Here is an 18,915-nt window from a genome sequence, read left to right on the forward strand (position 1 = left end):
TGTGTGCCAAGTTTGATTCAGTTCCATCGTTGATGGAGTTCAGAATGCTCTTTGATTGTAGGTAAACTATATATCCCAGCAACTACAACTCCCACAGGACAAAATCAATACCCTCCCCCAATCTATTACTATTCATAACAGCAGCAGGATGAGTTATGAAGTAGCAACGAAACTAATGTTATGGTTGGGGGGGCCACCATAACATGAGGAAGCGTATTAAGGGGTCATGGCATTAGGAAGGTTGAGAACCACTGAACTAGAACGTCAATGTCCTGGACTCAGTCCAACACAAAGGTTTGCGTGTGGCATCCATTGTGAAACTCTCTGGTAGTCTTGAGCAGCCATTCCACTTTATACAATTACAGTTTCTGGATGGATTGATCTCCACATCTGCTAATATATGTGTAAATGTGTGAGTATGGGTGGCGGGTGGAGGTTGGAATGTGTATGTTTAGCCTCTGGCCTCAAGAACATCTTTGGTTAGTCCCATGCTAACCAAGTACAATCCTCTCCTACCAGAAGGAGACAAATGAGCATGGATTGTCTCCTGGGGAGGGAGGGAGGCCTGGAGCTCTCCTTGCCTGGCACTTTGCCCTGAGGACTCAATGTGAATCATGACTCCAGCTGGTTAATATGATGTGATGGTTGCCTCCCAAACCCCAAGAGCCTGCCTCTTGCCTCCTGCAAGCAAAACAGATGCTGTCTTGCTTAGTAACAATTAAGCAACAGGAAGATCCCAGCACTCCCTCCCACCTCCTTTGTTGGTCTTGTGCTGCACAGGCAAAGTAGATGACCAGATTCCCACCTTCAGACAGATTGCAATGCTACGCCAAAAATTCTGCTTTTCCCAAGAAAAGTTTTCAGCTGTGTAAAACTCAAGATGTCAAGATGTTGTTCAAAGCAAAGGTGCATGCCGACTCTTGGCAAAAGAACCCAAATCTGGAAGACATCATTCCAATAATTCTAGCATGGCTCAAAACTATGCTTAACTGGAATATGGGGTAGGAATTTGGGGAAACCAGAATTCCAGTTCAGTGCATTGGCTCCAATTCAGTCTCCCCGCACCCCAAAATGAACATTAAACAAATGTTCTGCCTATGTCTCCCTGACAACATTCCAAGAACATAAATGCTTCTCTTGGTTCAGCGCCACAAAAAACTCAATGACAATTCAACCTTCCTGTCACCAAGGGTTTGTGCAAAGTCTCCGCTCCAGCCTGTTGTGCAAAAGGGAACTGTTTCCGGTTGGAGAAATCGCCCATCTGGGTGACTGTACACTTCGTTGCCCAGCAACTGCAACAACATGGCAATTATTGCCACAGTTGTGTCTGCTGTGTTCCTAAAATATCCAAACTGTGCAAGAAGGAACCCCACAAGCAATAACATTAGGCTGAATGTACCAATCAGTCTACATTTCCATTTTAGGATTTCTTTGATTTCTGTGACTTAGGCAGAACACATTAAGAGAGTGCTAAAAGGAGTACATTTGGATGCTTTCCCCCCTCTTTGCATTTTACAGAAAGTTCAGGAAATGTATTGTCGAAGGCTTTCATGGCCGGAATCACTGGGTTGTTGTAGGTTTTTTCAGGCTGTATGGCCATGGTCTAGAGGCATTCTCTCCTGACGTTTCGCCTGCATCTATGGCAAGCATCCTCAGAGGTAGTGAGGCTACCAGTATTGAAAAACTCTAAAATTGCAACAGCACAACAACAGAGAGGAAGCAGGCAGGGACATCTAATTACCTCTCAACAAAACTTTGCTCCAGGCACAGTCAGCCCATTGTATGCTAATCAGGGTGGTCAGTTGAAACATTCACACCTAGCTCCAGCAGACAAGAGTCCTTTGTCTCACCCTGGTCATTCCACAGATGTATAAACCCTTTTCCCCAGTTCCTACAGACCTCACTACCTCTGAGGATGCTTGCCATAGATGCAGGCGAAACGTCAGGAGAGAATGCCTCTAGACCATGGCCATACAGCCCAAAAAAACCTACAACAACCCAGTTCAGGAAATGTTCATTCTCAACCTCTGCATCTACGGCAAGCATCCTCACAATGTCTGAGGATGCTTGCCATAGATGCAGGCGAAACGTCAGGAGAGAATGCTTCTGGAACATGGCCATGTAGCCCAAAAAACCTACAACAACCCAATGTTCATTCTGTTGAATCTGGCTCTGTATTAAACAAAGAGATCAGAAAAGTTACTTTTTTGCATTGGGATGCAAGATGTCCAGGTTGTTTCCCACATGTTCAGGTAACAACCTGGAAACAGCTGTAAGAGAAACTTCTCAGAAGCAGCAGGACCTTGGGGAAAGCCTTCAGTTGCTAGGACGTCGGTCATCTCTTCCAACTGCCACACCTCAAAGGCTTTGACAATGTCAGCTTCAGAAATCTATATATTTGGAGCAGGGATGGTGTGGTTCTCCAGATAATTATGTAACTCCCAGCATCCATGGCCACTGGCTATGTTGGTAAGAGCCAATGAGAGTTACAGGATTTTATCATTTAGAGGCTCACAGGTTGTGCAGGTCCCCTTTAAATACTATCATAGCCTAGGCCCATGTCATGTCCAGCAAAGAAAACTATGCAGAGATTATATTCTAGGAGTATTCTAGGAGATGTGGTCCCAAAAGATACCTTCTCCAAGGTTTTAGTTTATATTACTGCAGTCACATTTAGCTAGAATTGTGCCGACTATGTATACCGCCCTGAGTCGCCTTCGGGCTGAAATGGGCGGGATAGAAATAATGTAAATAATGTCCGAACGCATCTCCTTCTACGTCCCGCCTCGGAGTTTAAGATCCTCTGGGGAGGCCCTGCTCTCGGCCCCACCTTTATCACAAGTGAGATTGGCGGGGACAAGGAGCAGGGCCTTCTCGGTGGTGGCCCCTCACCTGTGGAATTCGCTCCCCGGGGAAATTAGGTCATCGACATCCCTCCTCTCTTTCAGAAGGAAACTAAAAACATGGATATGGGACCAGGCCTTTGGGTAATCTGGCAGACAGATAAAGGACAATGACTACTAGAGTTGGATAGGATTATGACAACGCGGAATGAATTTACGGACTTTGAACTTGGTGAACGTTGATCATTAGATCGTTTTTTTATTAACTGTTATTGTATAACTGGACTGTTTTAACTGTTTATAACTGTTGCTGCTATGTATTTTATTTTATTATGTGTATTGCCGCCATCGAATTGTGCCTTTTTGTAAGCTGCCCTGAGTCGCCCTTCGGGGGTTGAGAAGAGCGGGGTAGAAGTGCTTGAAATAATAAATAAATAAATAAATAAATAAATAAATAATGTGAATTTGGCTAAAATGTGACAACGAGAATGGGCACCACCCTATCTTTTTTTTTTTTTTTTTTTTTTTAAAGAAGGGACCTTTTCTATTATACTGAAATGATAACTGGAACGGTCCAAACTATGATATTGGATGATGTGATTTACATTTTTTTAATGTTGATATGTTTTTAGCGGGTGTTTTAATGTATGTATTTTTATTTGCTGAATATGTAATGTATGACATCGAATTGTGCCTTATGCGAAGCTATGAGTCCCCCTCAGGGTTGAGAAGGGCAGGATATAAATACGGCAAATAAATAAATAAATTGTTACACTTAACACAGCCTGTTTCTTCCAAAGACTTAAGGTAAAGGTAGTCCCCTGACATTAAGTCCAGTCATGTCTGACTCTGGGGTGTGGTGCTCATCTCCATTTCTTAGCCGAAGAGCCAGCGTTGTCCGTAGACACCTCCAAGGTCATGTGGCCGGCATGACTGCATGGAGCGCCCTTACCTTCCCGCCGGAGCGGTAATAATTGATCTACTCACATTTGCATGTTTTCGAACTGCTAGGTTGGCAGAAGCTAGGGCTGACAGCGGAAGCTCACGCCGCTCCCCGGGATCGAACCTGCGACCTTTTGATCAACAAGCTCAGCAGCTCAGTGCTTTAACCCACTGCGCCACTGGGGGCTCCTCCAAAGACTTAAGAAGGTAAAAACAAACAAACAAAAACAAACCAAAACCCCTAATCAACTCTGACCAGCCATCTCGTACTTGTTGAAGAGATTGAGGCCGATGCGGTACTGTCGGCGCTGTACCACGTCATTGTTGAAGGCAGGTGAATCCCAGCTGTGTCGCGTCTCCCGCTGGTAGGTCTGTTTGCAGGGCCCACCAGGGGCCGAGGAGGTGCCAGTGGGGGCTGGTGGGGGCGGGTCCCGCAGACTGTCGCGAGAGGAGGAGCCTGAGCTGCAATTGATGGTCTCGTTGGAATTGGTGGTGCTGTTGAGGCTGTCGTTGTCGCCATCCGAGTTGTCTGGCGGAGGAGGCGGGGGCATCCGGCTGGGAGCCTGAGGGGGCGGCATGGGGAGAGGTGGAGGAGGCTGGTTTTGTTCCGGATGATAATGCCGATGTGGATGTGGGGATCGACCAGGGCCGGCAGGATGTTTGAGGGTGCCGTGGGGGCTGCAGCCATCTTGCTCATAGATCAGGCCCCGGTTGAGAGAGCCCCGATCAGAGCGGTCACTCAGATCTACTGAGCTGTCGCTGGGAGGTTCAATAGTGAGTAAAGGGAGGTGGGCACCCCGCAAGCGGTAGTCCCGGCACTCCATGCATGGTGTGCTCCTCCGGCTAGCACCCCCATTCTCCCTGCTGTCCTCGCGCTGTGGTCCACCCCAGTACTCTGGCCGTGGTGGTGGTGGAATCGGCACCCCCGTACTGGGCTCGGGTGGGTCAGTGCTGGGCGGGCGATCCAGAGAGAGGGGTGACGTGGGAGCACCTTCCTCCAGGTACAGCGTAACGTCACTGAATGAAGTGGCTGCGCTGTCACCCTGCTGCTCCTTGGATTCACTCTTTTCCAAGGTGGGGCCTCCTGGTCCCCCCTCTTGCCCAAGCGGGTGGCAGTTCAAGGCTTCGTCAATTGATTCTGCCAGAGACTTCACCTGTTGGGAAGCAGACAAGGGAATTAGACACATGGTGCACTCTACTCAGGATTGTGTTGACAATAAAGAAACAAGTAGAGTAATTATATTAAAAATGCTGTACCAAAGAAATCCATCTTCTCTGCTCCACATTAATTAAGCAAATGTGTGCATCTCTTTGAAAGTCAAAACAAGCTTTGGGTAAGCTTTTATGAAACACTAGCCGTCCCCTGCCACGTGTTGCTGTGGCCCAGATGGGGGTTCTGTGTGGGAGGTTTGGCCCAATTCTATCGTTGGTGGGATTCAGAATGCTCTGTGATTGTAGGTGAACTATAAATCCCAGCAACTACAACTCCCAAATGTCAAGATTCTATTTTCCTCAAACTCCACCAGTGTTCACATTTGGGCATATTGAGTATTCGTGTAGAGTTTGGTCCAGATCCATCATTGTTTGAGTTCACAGTGCTCTCTAGATGTAGGTGAACTACAACTCCAAAACCAAATCCTTCCAGTGTTTTCTGTTGGTCATGGGAGTTCTGTGTGCCAAGTTTGGTTCAATTCCATTACTGGTGGTGTTCAGAATGCTCTTTGACAACAATTTGATCTCATCAGCCAAAAGCAAGCCCACACTTCCCATTGAAATACTAATAAGTTTATATTTGTTAAAATTGTTCATTTTAATTATTATATTGTTTCTCAGTGTTTTTTGAACTACAAATAAGATATGTGCAGTGTGCATAGGAATTCATTCATGCTTTTTTCAAATTATAATCAGTTTGAGGGACTGTGACCTGGCCCTCTGTTTAAAAAGTTTGAGGACCCCTGTTTTAGGGGGTTTGGGGCCTTACTGCCCTACACTGACCCTAACACTGCCCTGCACCAACTATAACACTAGATATTTCAAAGCACCACCTAAGGACCTTAAATACCCCAGATTTCATCTGATCTTGGAAGCAAAGTATATTCAGTCCTGGTTAGTATTTGAATGGCAGAATGTCAATAAATACCAGATGCGGAAAGTGATTATTTCAGAGAAAGGAACTGGCAAAATTACCTCTTGATATTCCTTGCCTAAGACAACCCTACAAAATTCACGGGTTTGCTGTAAGTTAACAGTAAAAAAAAACACACACACACACACAAGCAAGCACACAAATGCCACAAACTGTAGTATTATGTTAGTAGTAATCTCTTCTTTCCAGTTTCGTTCACAAACAAGGTATGTGGGAAAGCAAAACAGGGAGGTGTATTTTCCCTCATTAGCAGCAATATTATAGCGGTGCTGCTGGAGAGAGCACAAAAACTGGCAAGGCTAGCCCACAAGTGACCTGTACACCTACATATTGCCTACCTTTCCTCTATAGCAGGGGTCCTCAAACTATGGCCCAGGGGCTGGATGCGGCCCTCATTTACCCGGCCCTCACTCAGGGTCAACCTAAGTCTGAAATGATTTGAAAGCACGCAACAACAATCCTATCTCATCAGCCAAAAGTAGGCCCACACTTCCCATTGAAATACTAATAATGTTATATTTGTTGAAATTGTTCTTCATTTTAATTATTGTATTATTTTAAAGTGTTTTTTGCACTACAAATAAGATATGTGCCGTGTGCATATAAATTCATTCATGTTTTTTTTTCAAATTATAATCCGGCCCTCCAACAGTTTGAGGGACTGTGACCTGGCCCTCTGCATTTAGAACATTTTCAATAAGTGAGATTGTTGTGATCTTACTATGATGTCTTTTGTTAGGTGAGTATTGTCTGAATAAAAACAAATCAGCCTTTCCCCATCAGATGTGAGACTGGAATCAGGAACTTACTGACTTGTAACTCAGGGTTATTGAATCATGGGGAAAAAATTTTTATTACTCCCATTGTAAAGTGTAAATTTATTCACTAAAAACAACTAGGCAACTTATGGTATAAATATAATATGAAGCATTTGTTTATTTTTATTTTTTCTAATCATTTGCATCTTGCCTTTAGGAAAAAAAAACCCCAAGGAGGCTTACAAAATAAAATCAACAAAGGAGTTAGCAAATGCCATTTTAAAAACCAAATAACATCAAACGTGAAACTTGAGCAGTTACAGCACAACCCTTAATGTAAAGGGGCTGGGATTATGAAGTGGCTGCCCACCATTTTCAAAGCTCTTCTGGCTTAAGGCAAGTTGTTTGTAGAAGAGTACACAACATTTTATCTCCCTACATTAATTTGCAGGGTGAAATGGAATTAATTACGTCAGCTCCTGTTGGAATACAGTAAAGCCCTCATTCCAGGATTCTTTAACACAGCGTTTCTCAACCTGGGGGTCGAGATTCCTGGGGGGGGGGGGGGGGGGTCACGAGGGGCTGTTTCTGAGACTCCAAGCTGGAAGGGGAGAGCAGGCATGCTTGGCACATGGCAGCATGGTGCAAATGTGCAGACGAGGGAGAGCATGTGAGGTGGGAGAGAGGCTCACCTCAGCTAGTCTCTTGAAGGCATAGTGATTCTGTGTGGGAAGTTTGACCCAATTCTATCCTTGGTGGGGTTCAGAATGCTCTTTGATTGTAGGTGAACTATACATCCCTGCAACTACAACTCCCAAATGTCAAGGTCTATTTCCCCCAAATTCTACCAGTGTTCACATTTGGGCATACTGAGTATCAGTGCCAAGTTTGGTCTTAATCCATCTTTGTTTGAGTCCACAGTGCTCTCTGAATGTAGGTGAACTACATCTCCAAAACTCAAGTATTTTCTGCTGGTCATGGGAGTTCTGTGTGCCAAGTTTGGTTCAATTCCTTCACTGGTGGTGTTCAGAATGCTCTAGGTGAACTATGAATCCCAGCAACTACAGCTCCCAAATGACAAAATCAATCTCCCCTTAACCACGCCAGTATTCAAATTTGGGTATATTGGGTATTTTTTGCCAAATTTGGTCCAGTGAATGAAAAGACAGCCTGTATATCAGATATTTACATTACGATTCATAACAGTAGCAACATTACAGTTATGAAGTAGCAACAAAAATAATTTGATGGTTAGGAGGTCACCACAACATGAAGAACTGTATTAAGAGATCATGGCATTAGGAAGGTTGAGAACCACTGCTTTAACGAATGGAAAGGAACTGAAACAACAACATCAAAAACTACCTGACCTGTCCTTTTTCCGCACCTGGAAAACATGATTTCATGAGCCAACTGCTGCCCAAGATACCATCAGGTCCACTAAGCTTTTAACAGGCATTTTAATAGGGCATTAAGGCCTGCTGCGGCCTTTCCACTTCACCTCTTTCAAATGACAATTTGGTATTAGTGCAATTTTTTTGTTGATTTTGGATGAGTTTTAATGCCTTGTTTGTCCTTCTTTGAGAAAGGGGTAAAGACATATATATATACCCCCCTCTTTTTAAGCTATAAAATCAAGGGAAAGGCTATCTGCTGAGAAAGGGTGGAACATTGTAACTGGAAAGCGCTGAAGTTGTGCAACTGATCTGCTGCTGAATTGTGAAGTTAATCTCAACAGTAACTTTGGAAAAAGCATTTCTTTTTTAAAATAATTCCTTTGTTCCATCTATTGGAACCTATAAGATTTGCATTTTCATATACTCAGTAGGAGGAAGAAGGCTTCTCCTTTCAAACACCATCCATCAGAGTCATTATTGATTTTGCAAATTTGTCAATGCTCTCATTTCAACTGTCTCCATTTTAAAGGAAGTTGAACATCTCTATCATCTTATGTAGTTGGAATTTAGTCCTAGACTCTGTCATTTGAGGCCTTACAGAGTCAAGGAATGGGGAGTGTACAGAAGTCAGAGTTCACACTGATACTACAAAAGCTATTAGGGGCTGTTAGATGTAAAACCTAAATGTTTCCATTAAAAACAAAATGAGTCTAGATACCACATTGTCCCTAAAAAAATACATTTTTTCTGCTGCTGCCACTACTGGGAGAGCAAATTTGGAGGTGACAGCAGTGGAGACCTAGGAAGTCCAAAAACAGTCAGTGACCACTTTTTTTCGTGTCAGGAGAGACTTGAGAAATTGCAAGTCGCTTCTGGTGTGAGAGAATTGGCCGTATGCAAGAACGCTGACCAGTAACGGCTAGATGTTTTTTACCATCCTGTGGGAGGCTTCTCTCATGTCACCGCATGGGAAGCTAGAGCTGAGACGGGAGCTCACCCCACTCCCTGGATTCGAACTGACAACATGTCGGTCAGCAGTTCTGCCGGCACAAGGGTTTAACCACTGATTCCCAAGGAAAATGAGCATAGAGTAGTTAGAGGTCCTGGAAGAAGGCCAAAAGCAGCAGACCAAGGGGCTATGGGATGGTCTCAGAGAAAACGATTTGTTTTGATGGGAAACCATGAGAAAGACTGGTAAGGAGACAGCCTACCTGCTTGGAGAAGGAATCCTCAAGCTCCGTGATGTCGTTGCAGAAGCCCCCGGAAGAGGAATGCAGGGAGCTGCCATCCAAGCCAGTCCGGCAGGAGCCACCATAGGGTAAGCCACGGTCCAAGAGATGAGGCCGAGTTGTAGCCATGGAGCCTTCATCCAGAGAAGCAGGTTTCCCTTCAAAGTAAGGGGCATTCTGGGCCTTGTCGAACTCCTCGAAGGAGTACTGCATCCGCATGTTGGAAAGGATGATGCGCCGTGACATGCGGCTCTCAGATGCTGAGCTTCGCAGGCGCTCAAACTTCTTGTTCATGCGATACTGGCGAAAGGCGGTCTGGATGGTGCGAGCCGCCCGTCGGCTCAGGAAATAGCCCCCATATTTCCGCTCCAGCATCTCCACCTGTAATGAGTGACAAAGGCTAAGTTGAAGTAAAGCAGTGGTTCTCAACCTGTGGGTCCTCAGGTGTTTTGGCCGACGACTCCCTGAAATCCTAACAGCTGGTAAACTGGCCAAGATTTCAGGGAGTTGTAGGCCAAAACACCTGAGGACTCACAAGTTGAGAACCACTGCTGAAATCCTGGACAGTTTACCAGCTGCTAGGATTTCTGGGAGTTGAAGGCCAAAACATCTGGGGACCCATGGGTTGAGAACTGGGTTAGAGGGTTAAGGACAGTAAGACCTGGAAGGGCACAGAAATCCAGAAGGGTTTTTCTATTCCCCCCTCTCTCATAGGAAAATATAGAATAGACTATGTCCAGACTTTGGCTGCAATCCTACTGGCTGGTGTAATTGTTCTGAAATAAAATGAGATGGAGGCTCTGCTAGAGATTTGTCCACAGAGGCAATCTGTGGGCACTATGATGGGCACAGATGATGGAAGCTGCAGCAAGCAACTGTCTTGGGAGGGAAGGTATTTGATGCCTCCCAATAAATTAGGGGCTATGTCAGGTTTTACAATGTATTGTATTGTAAAATAGCTGAGTCATGCACTGCTAATGGGCTTCTATTGGAAATGCTGAGTCATGGATTGACTGTATATAGAACTTCATTTGAGGAATGTGTTCTGGCCTGGTCCAGGTGATTGTGAATGATGCAATCCTGGGTCTGAGTTAAGTTAATGAGTTGGGAACCAATCAGAGATTGCAATGTGTAATTGTATAGAATTGTATATAAGGAAGTCATGTACAGTGTATATCTCTCCTTGTGCTGTGATGTTGTTCGTCGAAGGCTATATGTAACTAAAAGAACCTGTCTGCTAAGACAAGATATAACTGTGTGCTGTGGTAAGTCTATAATATCATCTAGACTGGGGGAAAGACAATGGTAAAACTGACAATGGTCGGGCATGTGCTCAAGTGTCTGTAAAAGGTTCCAGCGTGGCTGCAGGCTGTGGGAGCAGTTGACTGAAAATACTGTGCAGGAAGAAGCTACTGGAAAGTGCTGAAGTTGTGCAACTGATCTGCTGCTGAATTGTGAAGTTAATCTCAACAGGCTATGCATTGTATCTTTCTTTTGTTCCCCACGCTCTGCCGTGATGTCCCCTCACAATCACAGATTTCCATAAGTCTCTCCCTATCTTTCATTTATTCATTTAGCTGTAGAGGACTGAAATGTGGCAATTTTTTCTTGTTCTATACAAGGATCCCTCCCAGATAGATCCAAGGCCACACAACTTTATCAGGAGCTTCTTGAGTGAATGTTTACCAAATCTTCAGGAACTTGACCTTTAAGCTAGGAGAGACACTGGCTCCAACATTAAAAGGAGTGTAAAGTGGGAATGTGAGTGAAAGCAACTTCATTTGGTTTCAGCTGGTCTAGAGGCCTCTTTCATGTGAACCTCTGCTGCAAACCATGGAGGAAATCTAATCACCATCACTTCGATCAAATTTCCAATGAGGAGCAGATCTAGGCTTGGAAAGCTTCCTTTGTATGGCCTTGTCTGGCCTACCAGGACCCTAGCTTAGGCCACTTCCCCTCAGTTAAGAGCTCTCTACCTGGAAGATGGAAGAAGAGGGGGTATCTTCCTCCATATCCAAAGTGTTCTCCTAGCTCTATGTGTAAAAATAAAGGGGATTCCAATTTCAGAGTAAGAGGCATTCAAAACTTTCAGATTGGGACTGGCCAGCTGGCCAAACTATAATTCTGCCTCAGCATTTGAAGTAAACAAATAGGTCATCTAGTACATAAAAAACAAAACCAAAAAAACCAAGACCAACCGACTATGCAAAAAGTGAATGTGAAAATACTATGATTTTTCTGTCTGTAGATTTGGCTGGGACTGAAAGTGGTCTAGATGTTGCTCAATGTCACTTAAACTACTTCAACTATTGTTTTATTCTGCTCTCATTGTAAATCACACAAGGAACGTTAAGCTTCAAATCTGAGGAGCTTAAAAATACCATTACCTTTTTGTCCTGCAGGTCCGTGGAGAGCTCATAGCTGTCCGACAGAGCCTTGGAACGCTTGCTCTCCTCCTCTTCCTGCTTCCTTAACGCCACGCTGGCGGGCTGTAGCCGAGCACGTTGGGCCCACGGTAGTCCCGGGGATGGAGTGTGACAGACAGAGGAGGATGAGGATGGGACCAAGTCGTAGTGCTCAACTTTGGCCACTTCCTGAGCACAGCGGTAAGGAGCCTGACTGCCCAGATTGTCCACTATAGTGCCGGTCTCACTTCCTGGTGGATCACCTTCCACGCTGAAGAGAAAGAGGAGATAGTGTTAGATATACAATAAACAAAATAAATAAATAAATAAATCCTCCAACATGACTCTAGGATCAACTTTTGACAGAATCTGATCACAGAGTTGCATGGAAGACCTATAAAGTCATACAGAGACCATGCAATCATAGAATCATAGAATCAAAGAGACCTCATGGGCCATCCAGTCCAACCCCCTGCCAAGAAGCAGGAATATTGCATTCAAATCACCCCTGACAGATGGCCATCCAGCCTCTGTTTAAAAGCTTCCAAAGAAGGAGCTTCCACCACACTCTGGGGCAGAGAGTTCCACTGCTGAACGGCTCTCACTGTCAGGAAGTTCTTCCTCATGTTCAGATGGAATCTCCTCTCTTGTAGTTTGAAGCCATTGTTTCGCATCTTAGTCTCCAGGGAAGCAGAAAACAAGCTTGCTCCCTCCTCCCTGTGGCTTCCTCTCACATATTTATCCATGGCTATCATATCTCCTCTCAGCCTTCTCTTCTTCAGGCTAAACATGCCCAGCTCCTTAAGCCGCTTCTCATAGGGCTTGTTCTCCAGACCCTTGATCATTTTAGTCGCTCTCCTCTGGACACATTCCAGCTTGTCAATATCTTTCTTCAATTGTGGTGCCCAGAATTGGACACAATATTCAGGTGTGGTCTAACCAAAGCGGAATAGAGAGGTAGCATTACCTCCCTAGATCTAGACACTATGCCAAAATCACAGGCCAAAATCCCATTGGCTTTTTTGGCCTGCATCAATAGGAGCATAGTGTCTAGATCTGGGGAGGTAATGCTACTCCTCTATTCCGCTTTGGTTAGACCACACCTGATCTATGTTCCCTCAGGTCAAAAAACAGCTTACTATTTGTCATTTTTCCCCTTGGGGAACCCCTATGCTCTTAGCTTCAGGGAAAGCCCACTGTAATAGTTAAGGAGCACTGACAAAAGATGAAAAAACTAATTTTAGTGACCCAAACAAACTTTACTTCATCCCTCTTCCCTTCCTCTCACATCACAGTTTGGCCTAATTAGCTTTTAAAAGTCTAAATCAGCAGAATGAACACAATCCAGGATTGGATTTCACCTCTTTAAAGACAGCAGTATCCCTCAGCAGTATATCAAGAGCGGCAGCACTGCTGGTTACGTGTACATAGAATCTATAAACATAAACGCCCAAACTGCTCCTCATCCTTCTGGATAACCTGGCTGGAATGGTATTTAGATGTGGAAAACACCACAAAGAATTGGAGAAACATCCCACAGAGCCGTTGGTCCAATGAAGACCAGATGTGATGCCTCTCACCCCCTTTTCCCCACTTTCAGTTACTTTTTTAAGTATCTCCCTCTATGAACCAACCTGGGCCCTCCGATCTTCAAGGGAGGCCCTCCTTTCGCCCCTGCCAGTTTCACAAGCTTGCCTCTGTGGCCCCCCGACTCTGGAACTCATTACCTGGAGAGATTAGGAAAGTCCCTACCCTAGAAACCTTTAAAAAGAACCTTAAAACCTGGCTGCGCCTTTGGTGAGTAGGTACACAACCTCACATTATTGCTCACCCTCAATGTTTCTGTCACTGGAGTACATGCCTCCCCCCCCCCCAATAGAAAAGCTTGGTCCCACAACCCGTTTTTGTTATGAGCTCCCCTTCTCAAATAACCTGCTCCTCCTTTTATCTCACCCGAGTTTTCTAAAATCATTTTATTCTGCACATGTGGCTTGCCAATTATCACTGTGATTGTGTTATTGTAATTTTATATTGCTAATTTATTCACATGTTTTCATGTAATTATGATGTTGTTGTTTGTTACTTGTGTTTTTGGTTTTATTTTGTTTTTGGTTTTAATTTGTTGCCTGGGCTTGGCCTCATGTATGGGGTTATTGGGGTAATGAAACAAAAGGTTTGCTAATCTAGACCCTCTTTCACTCAGACTCAGCCCCCCCCTGAAACTCAGCCCCCCCCCCCGACACCCCCCTGAAAAAAATTCAGCCCTCCCGAAACGAAATCCTGGCTACGGGCCTGCCTGTTGGGGGAGATGGTGGCGGAGTATAAATAAAGATTATTATTATTATTATTATTATTATTATTATTATTATTATTAAGGTAACAAGAGAAAACAGCATGTCTATATTGGCTTTGAGAGACAGAAGAATTTTCTTCAAGAAAGATATAGTCCATGGTTTGAGTAGGCATTTAATATGATTGAAAAAGCCACTTCTTTGAGTAGACCAGCAGGTTCCTCTGGAAATCAATGTGCAACAATTGGAACGCTTGACAAGAAAATATTAGCTATATGAAAAAGAACATGGACACAGGATTTTTACAGAGGCAGATAAAAAAGGGAATGTTGCTATCTGGATTGTGGGCTTTTCCAGACTGCAACACAGTTCTAGTAAATTACTGGGCCATTTTGTTTTGAGATTTTATTCCATCTAACAGTTGTTTCCTCTCCTGCAGCAAGTCTTGACCTAAATAGAAGGCCTTGGGGCCCTTCTATGTTTCTTGATATAGCAGATTTTAGCACCACTTTATTTTCACATCTTACATTTCCCCCCACTTGGTGAGACTAAACCTAGGCCTGGGTGTTGTTAATTGCTAGGGTCAACTTCAACTTATGGAGACACAATTAATGAAAAATATCCAAGTTTCCCTGTCATCAACAGCCCTGCTTGAGTCTTGCAAATGTAGACAGTTGTGGTGACCTTGATTTAGTTCATCCAGCTACAATCCCATCTTCTTTTCCTACTCCTACCTCATCCAGGATTTTATCATTTTACCTTGTCCATGTGGCCCGCCCATTGTGTTCGAATTTATATTATGTTATTTTGCTTTGTTTACTCTATTCTTACTCCAACAACCACCATGTCAGACTATACAGAGAAGCCATTGAAATCCACAAGCAGGTGGACAATTTCAACAGAAAGGAGGAGACCATGAAAATGAACAAAATCTACCAGTATTAAAAAACTCTAAAATTACAACAGCAAAACAGCAGAGAGGAAACAACCAGGCACATCTTAACATCTCTCAACAAAAGATTCCCCCAGCAGCCAGGCCTTCAAATGCTAATGAAGGTGGTCAGTTGAAACATTCACACCTAGCTCCAGCAGAGAAGAGCTCTTTGTCCCACCCTGGTCATTCCACAGATATATAAACTAATTTTCCTAATTCCAACAGACCTCACTACCTCTGAGGATGCTTGCCATAGATGCAGGTGAAACGTCAGGAGAGAATGCCTCGAGAACATGGCCATATAGCCCGAAAAAACCCACAAGAACCTAGATGGTAATTTTGTCAGCACCGATTTTGTTTAAGTGCAGGCCAAGGTCTTTAGGCACTGCACCCAGTGTGCCGATAACCACTGGGACCACCTTTACTGGTATGTGCCAGAGTCTTTGCAGTTCGATTTTTAAATCCACATATCGTGTCAGCTTTTCCAGTTGTATTATTATTATTATTATTATTATTATTATTATTATTATTACTCTTCTTCTGATTATTATTATTATTATTACTCTTTTCCGACGACCTTCTACCTTATCAAGAAATATATTTTCTAGTAAGCAATGTCTTCTCTCTCTCTTTTTTTTTTTTTTTTTTTGTGTGAGGAGCGACTTGAGAATCTGCAAGTCGCTTCTGGTTTGAGAGAATTGGCCATTTGCAAGGAGGTTGCCCAGGGGACGCCCAGATGTTTTGATGTTTTAGCATGCTTGTGGGAGGCTTCTCTCATGTCCCCACATGGAGTGCTGGAGCTGACAGAGGGAGCTCAACCCACTCTCTCTGGCTTCAAACCACTGACAGCAGTCCTGCCAGCACAACGTTTTAACCAATTGTGCCACCGGAGCTCCATGTCTTCTCATAAAATGGCTAGAGTATGACAGTCTCTGTTTAGTTATCCTGGCTGCAAAGGAAAATTCAGGATTGAATTGATCTAGGACTTATTTATTTGGATTATTAACCAGTAAGAGTATTCACAGAACTTTTTTTAATGGATGCAATTTCCTAATATCCTCAACATCCTATGAATTCAACACCTCCCTTTGTATGTTCCATCCTCTGTATCCACACTCCTCATCTTGAACACTCTATTTACTTGTATACTTTTGTGCAGTCATCGTGCAAACCTGAGATAAGACTGTGTCACTTTACAAACAGAATTCTAAAAAAAAGGAGGAGGAAAAACTAGTTTGGCAACCAGAAATGTAATGACAGAACACAGGTCAGCAGGAAACCTCCATAACAAAGATCACACCTCCATTTGAAATGTTATCAGTGGGACAGCCCAAAAATATAGTGGGAGGAACTGGTACAATGGATACAGACCTGTGACATTTACTCCAGCCTGTATTAAAAACTTGCCCAACAGGAAAAGTAAACAACAACCTACTTTGCAGTGAGTATAAAAAGTTGCAACTAGTACTTCAGGAGGGAAAAAACCCAGGACAGAATAAATGTCATATGGATATACAGTATACACACCCTGCTAAGTACACCTACAGCTCCTGTCTACTCCTGAGGCTTTTGGATAACCTGGAGGAGCCCTGAATTGAACGGATTGAGATGATGTGTTCACAGGATCATGGTCCACACCTTACTTATAAGAAAATCTTGGTGTTATGCAAAATGCGTCAACATACAGGACAGTTGGGGAAACTTGGGTAGTGCTGCCTTTATCCCAGTTTATGCAAAGGAGTCGAGACCTATGTACCTGCTCATAGATGGGGCAAACCAGAACAAGGTGAACAGAGTCCTATTTCTGCAGGTCCCCCTCATGTATGCATTAGCTAGAGGCGAAAGTGAGAAGCCAGAACAAGCTTGGCATGCTGACAGTGGGCAAGTACATCCCTCATGTCTTTGCCTGAGCATTTGCAAAAGACTCATCATCTATCTGTAATTTAGGAGTATCTTGCTTGCAGGCTTAGGGAAAGTTTTTATTTCCCAACTAGCTGTCCCCTACCATGCATTGCTGTGGCCCAATTGCTGTGGCCCAGTCTGTGTATATGTGTTTTGCATGTGTATATATTTGTGTATGAATATATGTCTGTTTGCGTATATATGTGGTTTTGCGCATGCATTGTAATTTAATTTTTGTTTTTTGGCGTTCTAAGTCTCTTCTGCTGTGTTTTTCAGTGTTTTTATGAGTGATGGTCACTCGTTGGCCTGATACCTGTATTGTGTCCAAATTTGGTGTCAATTCTTCCAGTGGTTTTTTTAGTTATGTTAATCCCACAAATGAACATTACATTTTTATTTATATACAGAGTGAGGCAGCGTAACTTCCTTTTTTAAAATGCGTGCCATTTAGTTGGTTGAAGCGTGCCATTTAGTTGGTTTTTTTCTATGGGGTTTTTTTAAATCCCGTGTTTATGTGAACTGTCCAAGGACCCTACAAGATTTGAAGACCAACATCCAGGAAGAAATTGCCAACATAACGCCTGCTATGCTGGCAAGAGTCAGGACAAACGGCAGAAATCGGTGTATGGAGAATGGAGAATGGGGGACATCACCTACCTAATTTGATCTTCAAAACTACGTAAAACAAAACTTTAGGTATGCGCCTACATTATATTAAAAAAATTCTGATTCATACTATGGGTTTTATTAAGTTTTGAAAAAAGGAAGTTATGCTGCCTCACCTTGTAGATGGGAAGCCAAAGTACAAATACATTTGGCACTGATCTTTCAGTTGTTTTAGTAATGCTTTAGTCAGTTGGATATTTTGTAATTACAGAGATAATACATATACACACACTTAGGAGCAAGGACTAATCTAACAAAACAGTCTCTAAGCCAACAGGCATCAAAAACTTTTAATTAATGAAACCACAAATTCCCTCAAGAAGCTGGGTAATAACACCCTCCCCCAATACACACACACAACTCAATTTTAAGCAGGCAGCCGTAAGATGCATAGTAAGATGCATAAATAGGTCATTTCCAAAACTGTTATGCCGCTGATCCTCTGTTTCCACAGATTCTGTATCTACGGATTCTACTATCCATGACTTCAAAATATTTTTTAAATTTCAAAAAAGCCAATTTTAATTTTGCCTTTTATATACGGAAAACCATTTTATTATGCCACTAGCTGTCCCCTGCCATGCGTTGCTATGGCCCACATGGGGGTTCTGTGTGTGAGGTTTGGACCAATTCTGTCGTTGGTGGGGTTTAGAATGCTCTGTGATTGTAGGTGAACTATAAATCCCAGCAACTACAATTCCCAAATGTCAAGATTCTATTTTCCCCAAACTCCACCATTGTTCACATTTGGGCATATTGAGTATTCATGTAGAGTTTGGTCCAGATCCATCACTGTTTGAGTCCACAGTGATCTCTGGATGTAGGTGAACTACAACTCCAAAACCAAAGAACACTGCCCACCAAACCTTTCCAGTATTTTCTGTTGGTCATGGGAGAACTGTGTGCCAAGTTTGGTTCAATGCCATCGTTGGTGGGGTCCAGAGTGCTCTTTGATTGTAGGTGAACTATAAATCCCAGAAACTACAATTCCCAAATGACAAAATCAATTTTTTTTTGAGTGAAGGACATCAATTGGGTTGTTAGGTGTATCGTGTCCAAATTTGGTGTCAATTCCCCCAATGGTTTTTGAGTTCTGTGAATACCACAAATGAACATTACATTTTTATTTATATAGATTGTAGCATCCATTGAGAACCCACAGATTTTGCTATCCACCGAGATCCTGGAATCAAATCCCAGTGGATATCAAGGGTCCACAATGTGTAAGCCACCAGAAGAACAATGGCTACACTGTGGATTGTCAGGTGCATTGCCATTGCTGGTTTTTATAGTCCAAGGCAATTGACAAAAGGAGGAAGTCCTGCCAACCTTCTATCCAAGGCCGATGGGTGTCAGAGTATGCAGAGATACTGACACAAGCACTCTTCTGCTGGAGTAGAGG

At 43.5% G+C, this 18,915-nt stretch overlaps 1 protein-coding gene across 1 annotated transcript in view; it reads right to left on the bottom strand.

Annotated features, from left to right (window-relative positions):
* Window positions 1-18,915, bottom strand: part of IQSEC2 (IQ motif and Sec7 domain ArfGEF 2) — a 331,690-nt gene that overhangs the window by 43,261 nt on the left and 269,514 nt on the right. Inside the window, 3 exon segments of the mRNA XM_060763237.2 lie at window positions 4,056-4,939; window positions 9,298-9,696; window positions 11,703-11,991. Of these exon segments, the coding sequence (XP_060619220.2) occupies window positions 4,056-4,939; window positions 9,298-9,696; window positions 11,703-11,991 (1,572 nt within the window).

This window comes from Anolis sagrei, chromosome 2, assembly GCF_037176765.1.
Source record: "Anolis sagrei isolate rAnoSag1 chromosome 2, rAnoSag1.mat, whole genome shotgun sequence".
Classification (NCBI taxonomy): Eukaryota; Metazoa; Chordata; class Lepidosauria; order Squamata; family Dactyloidae; genus Anolis; species Anolis sagrei.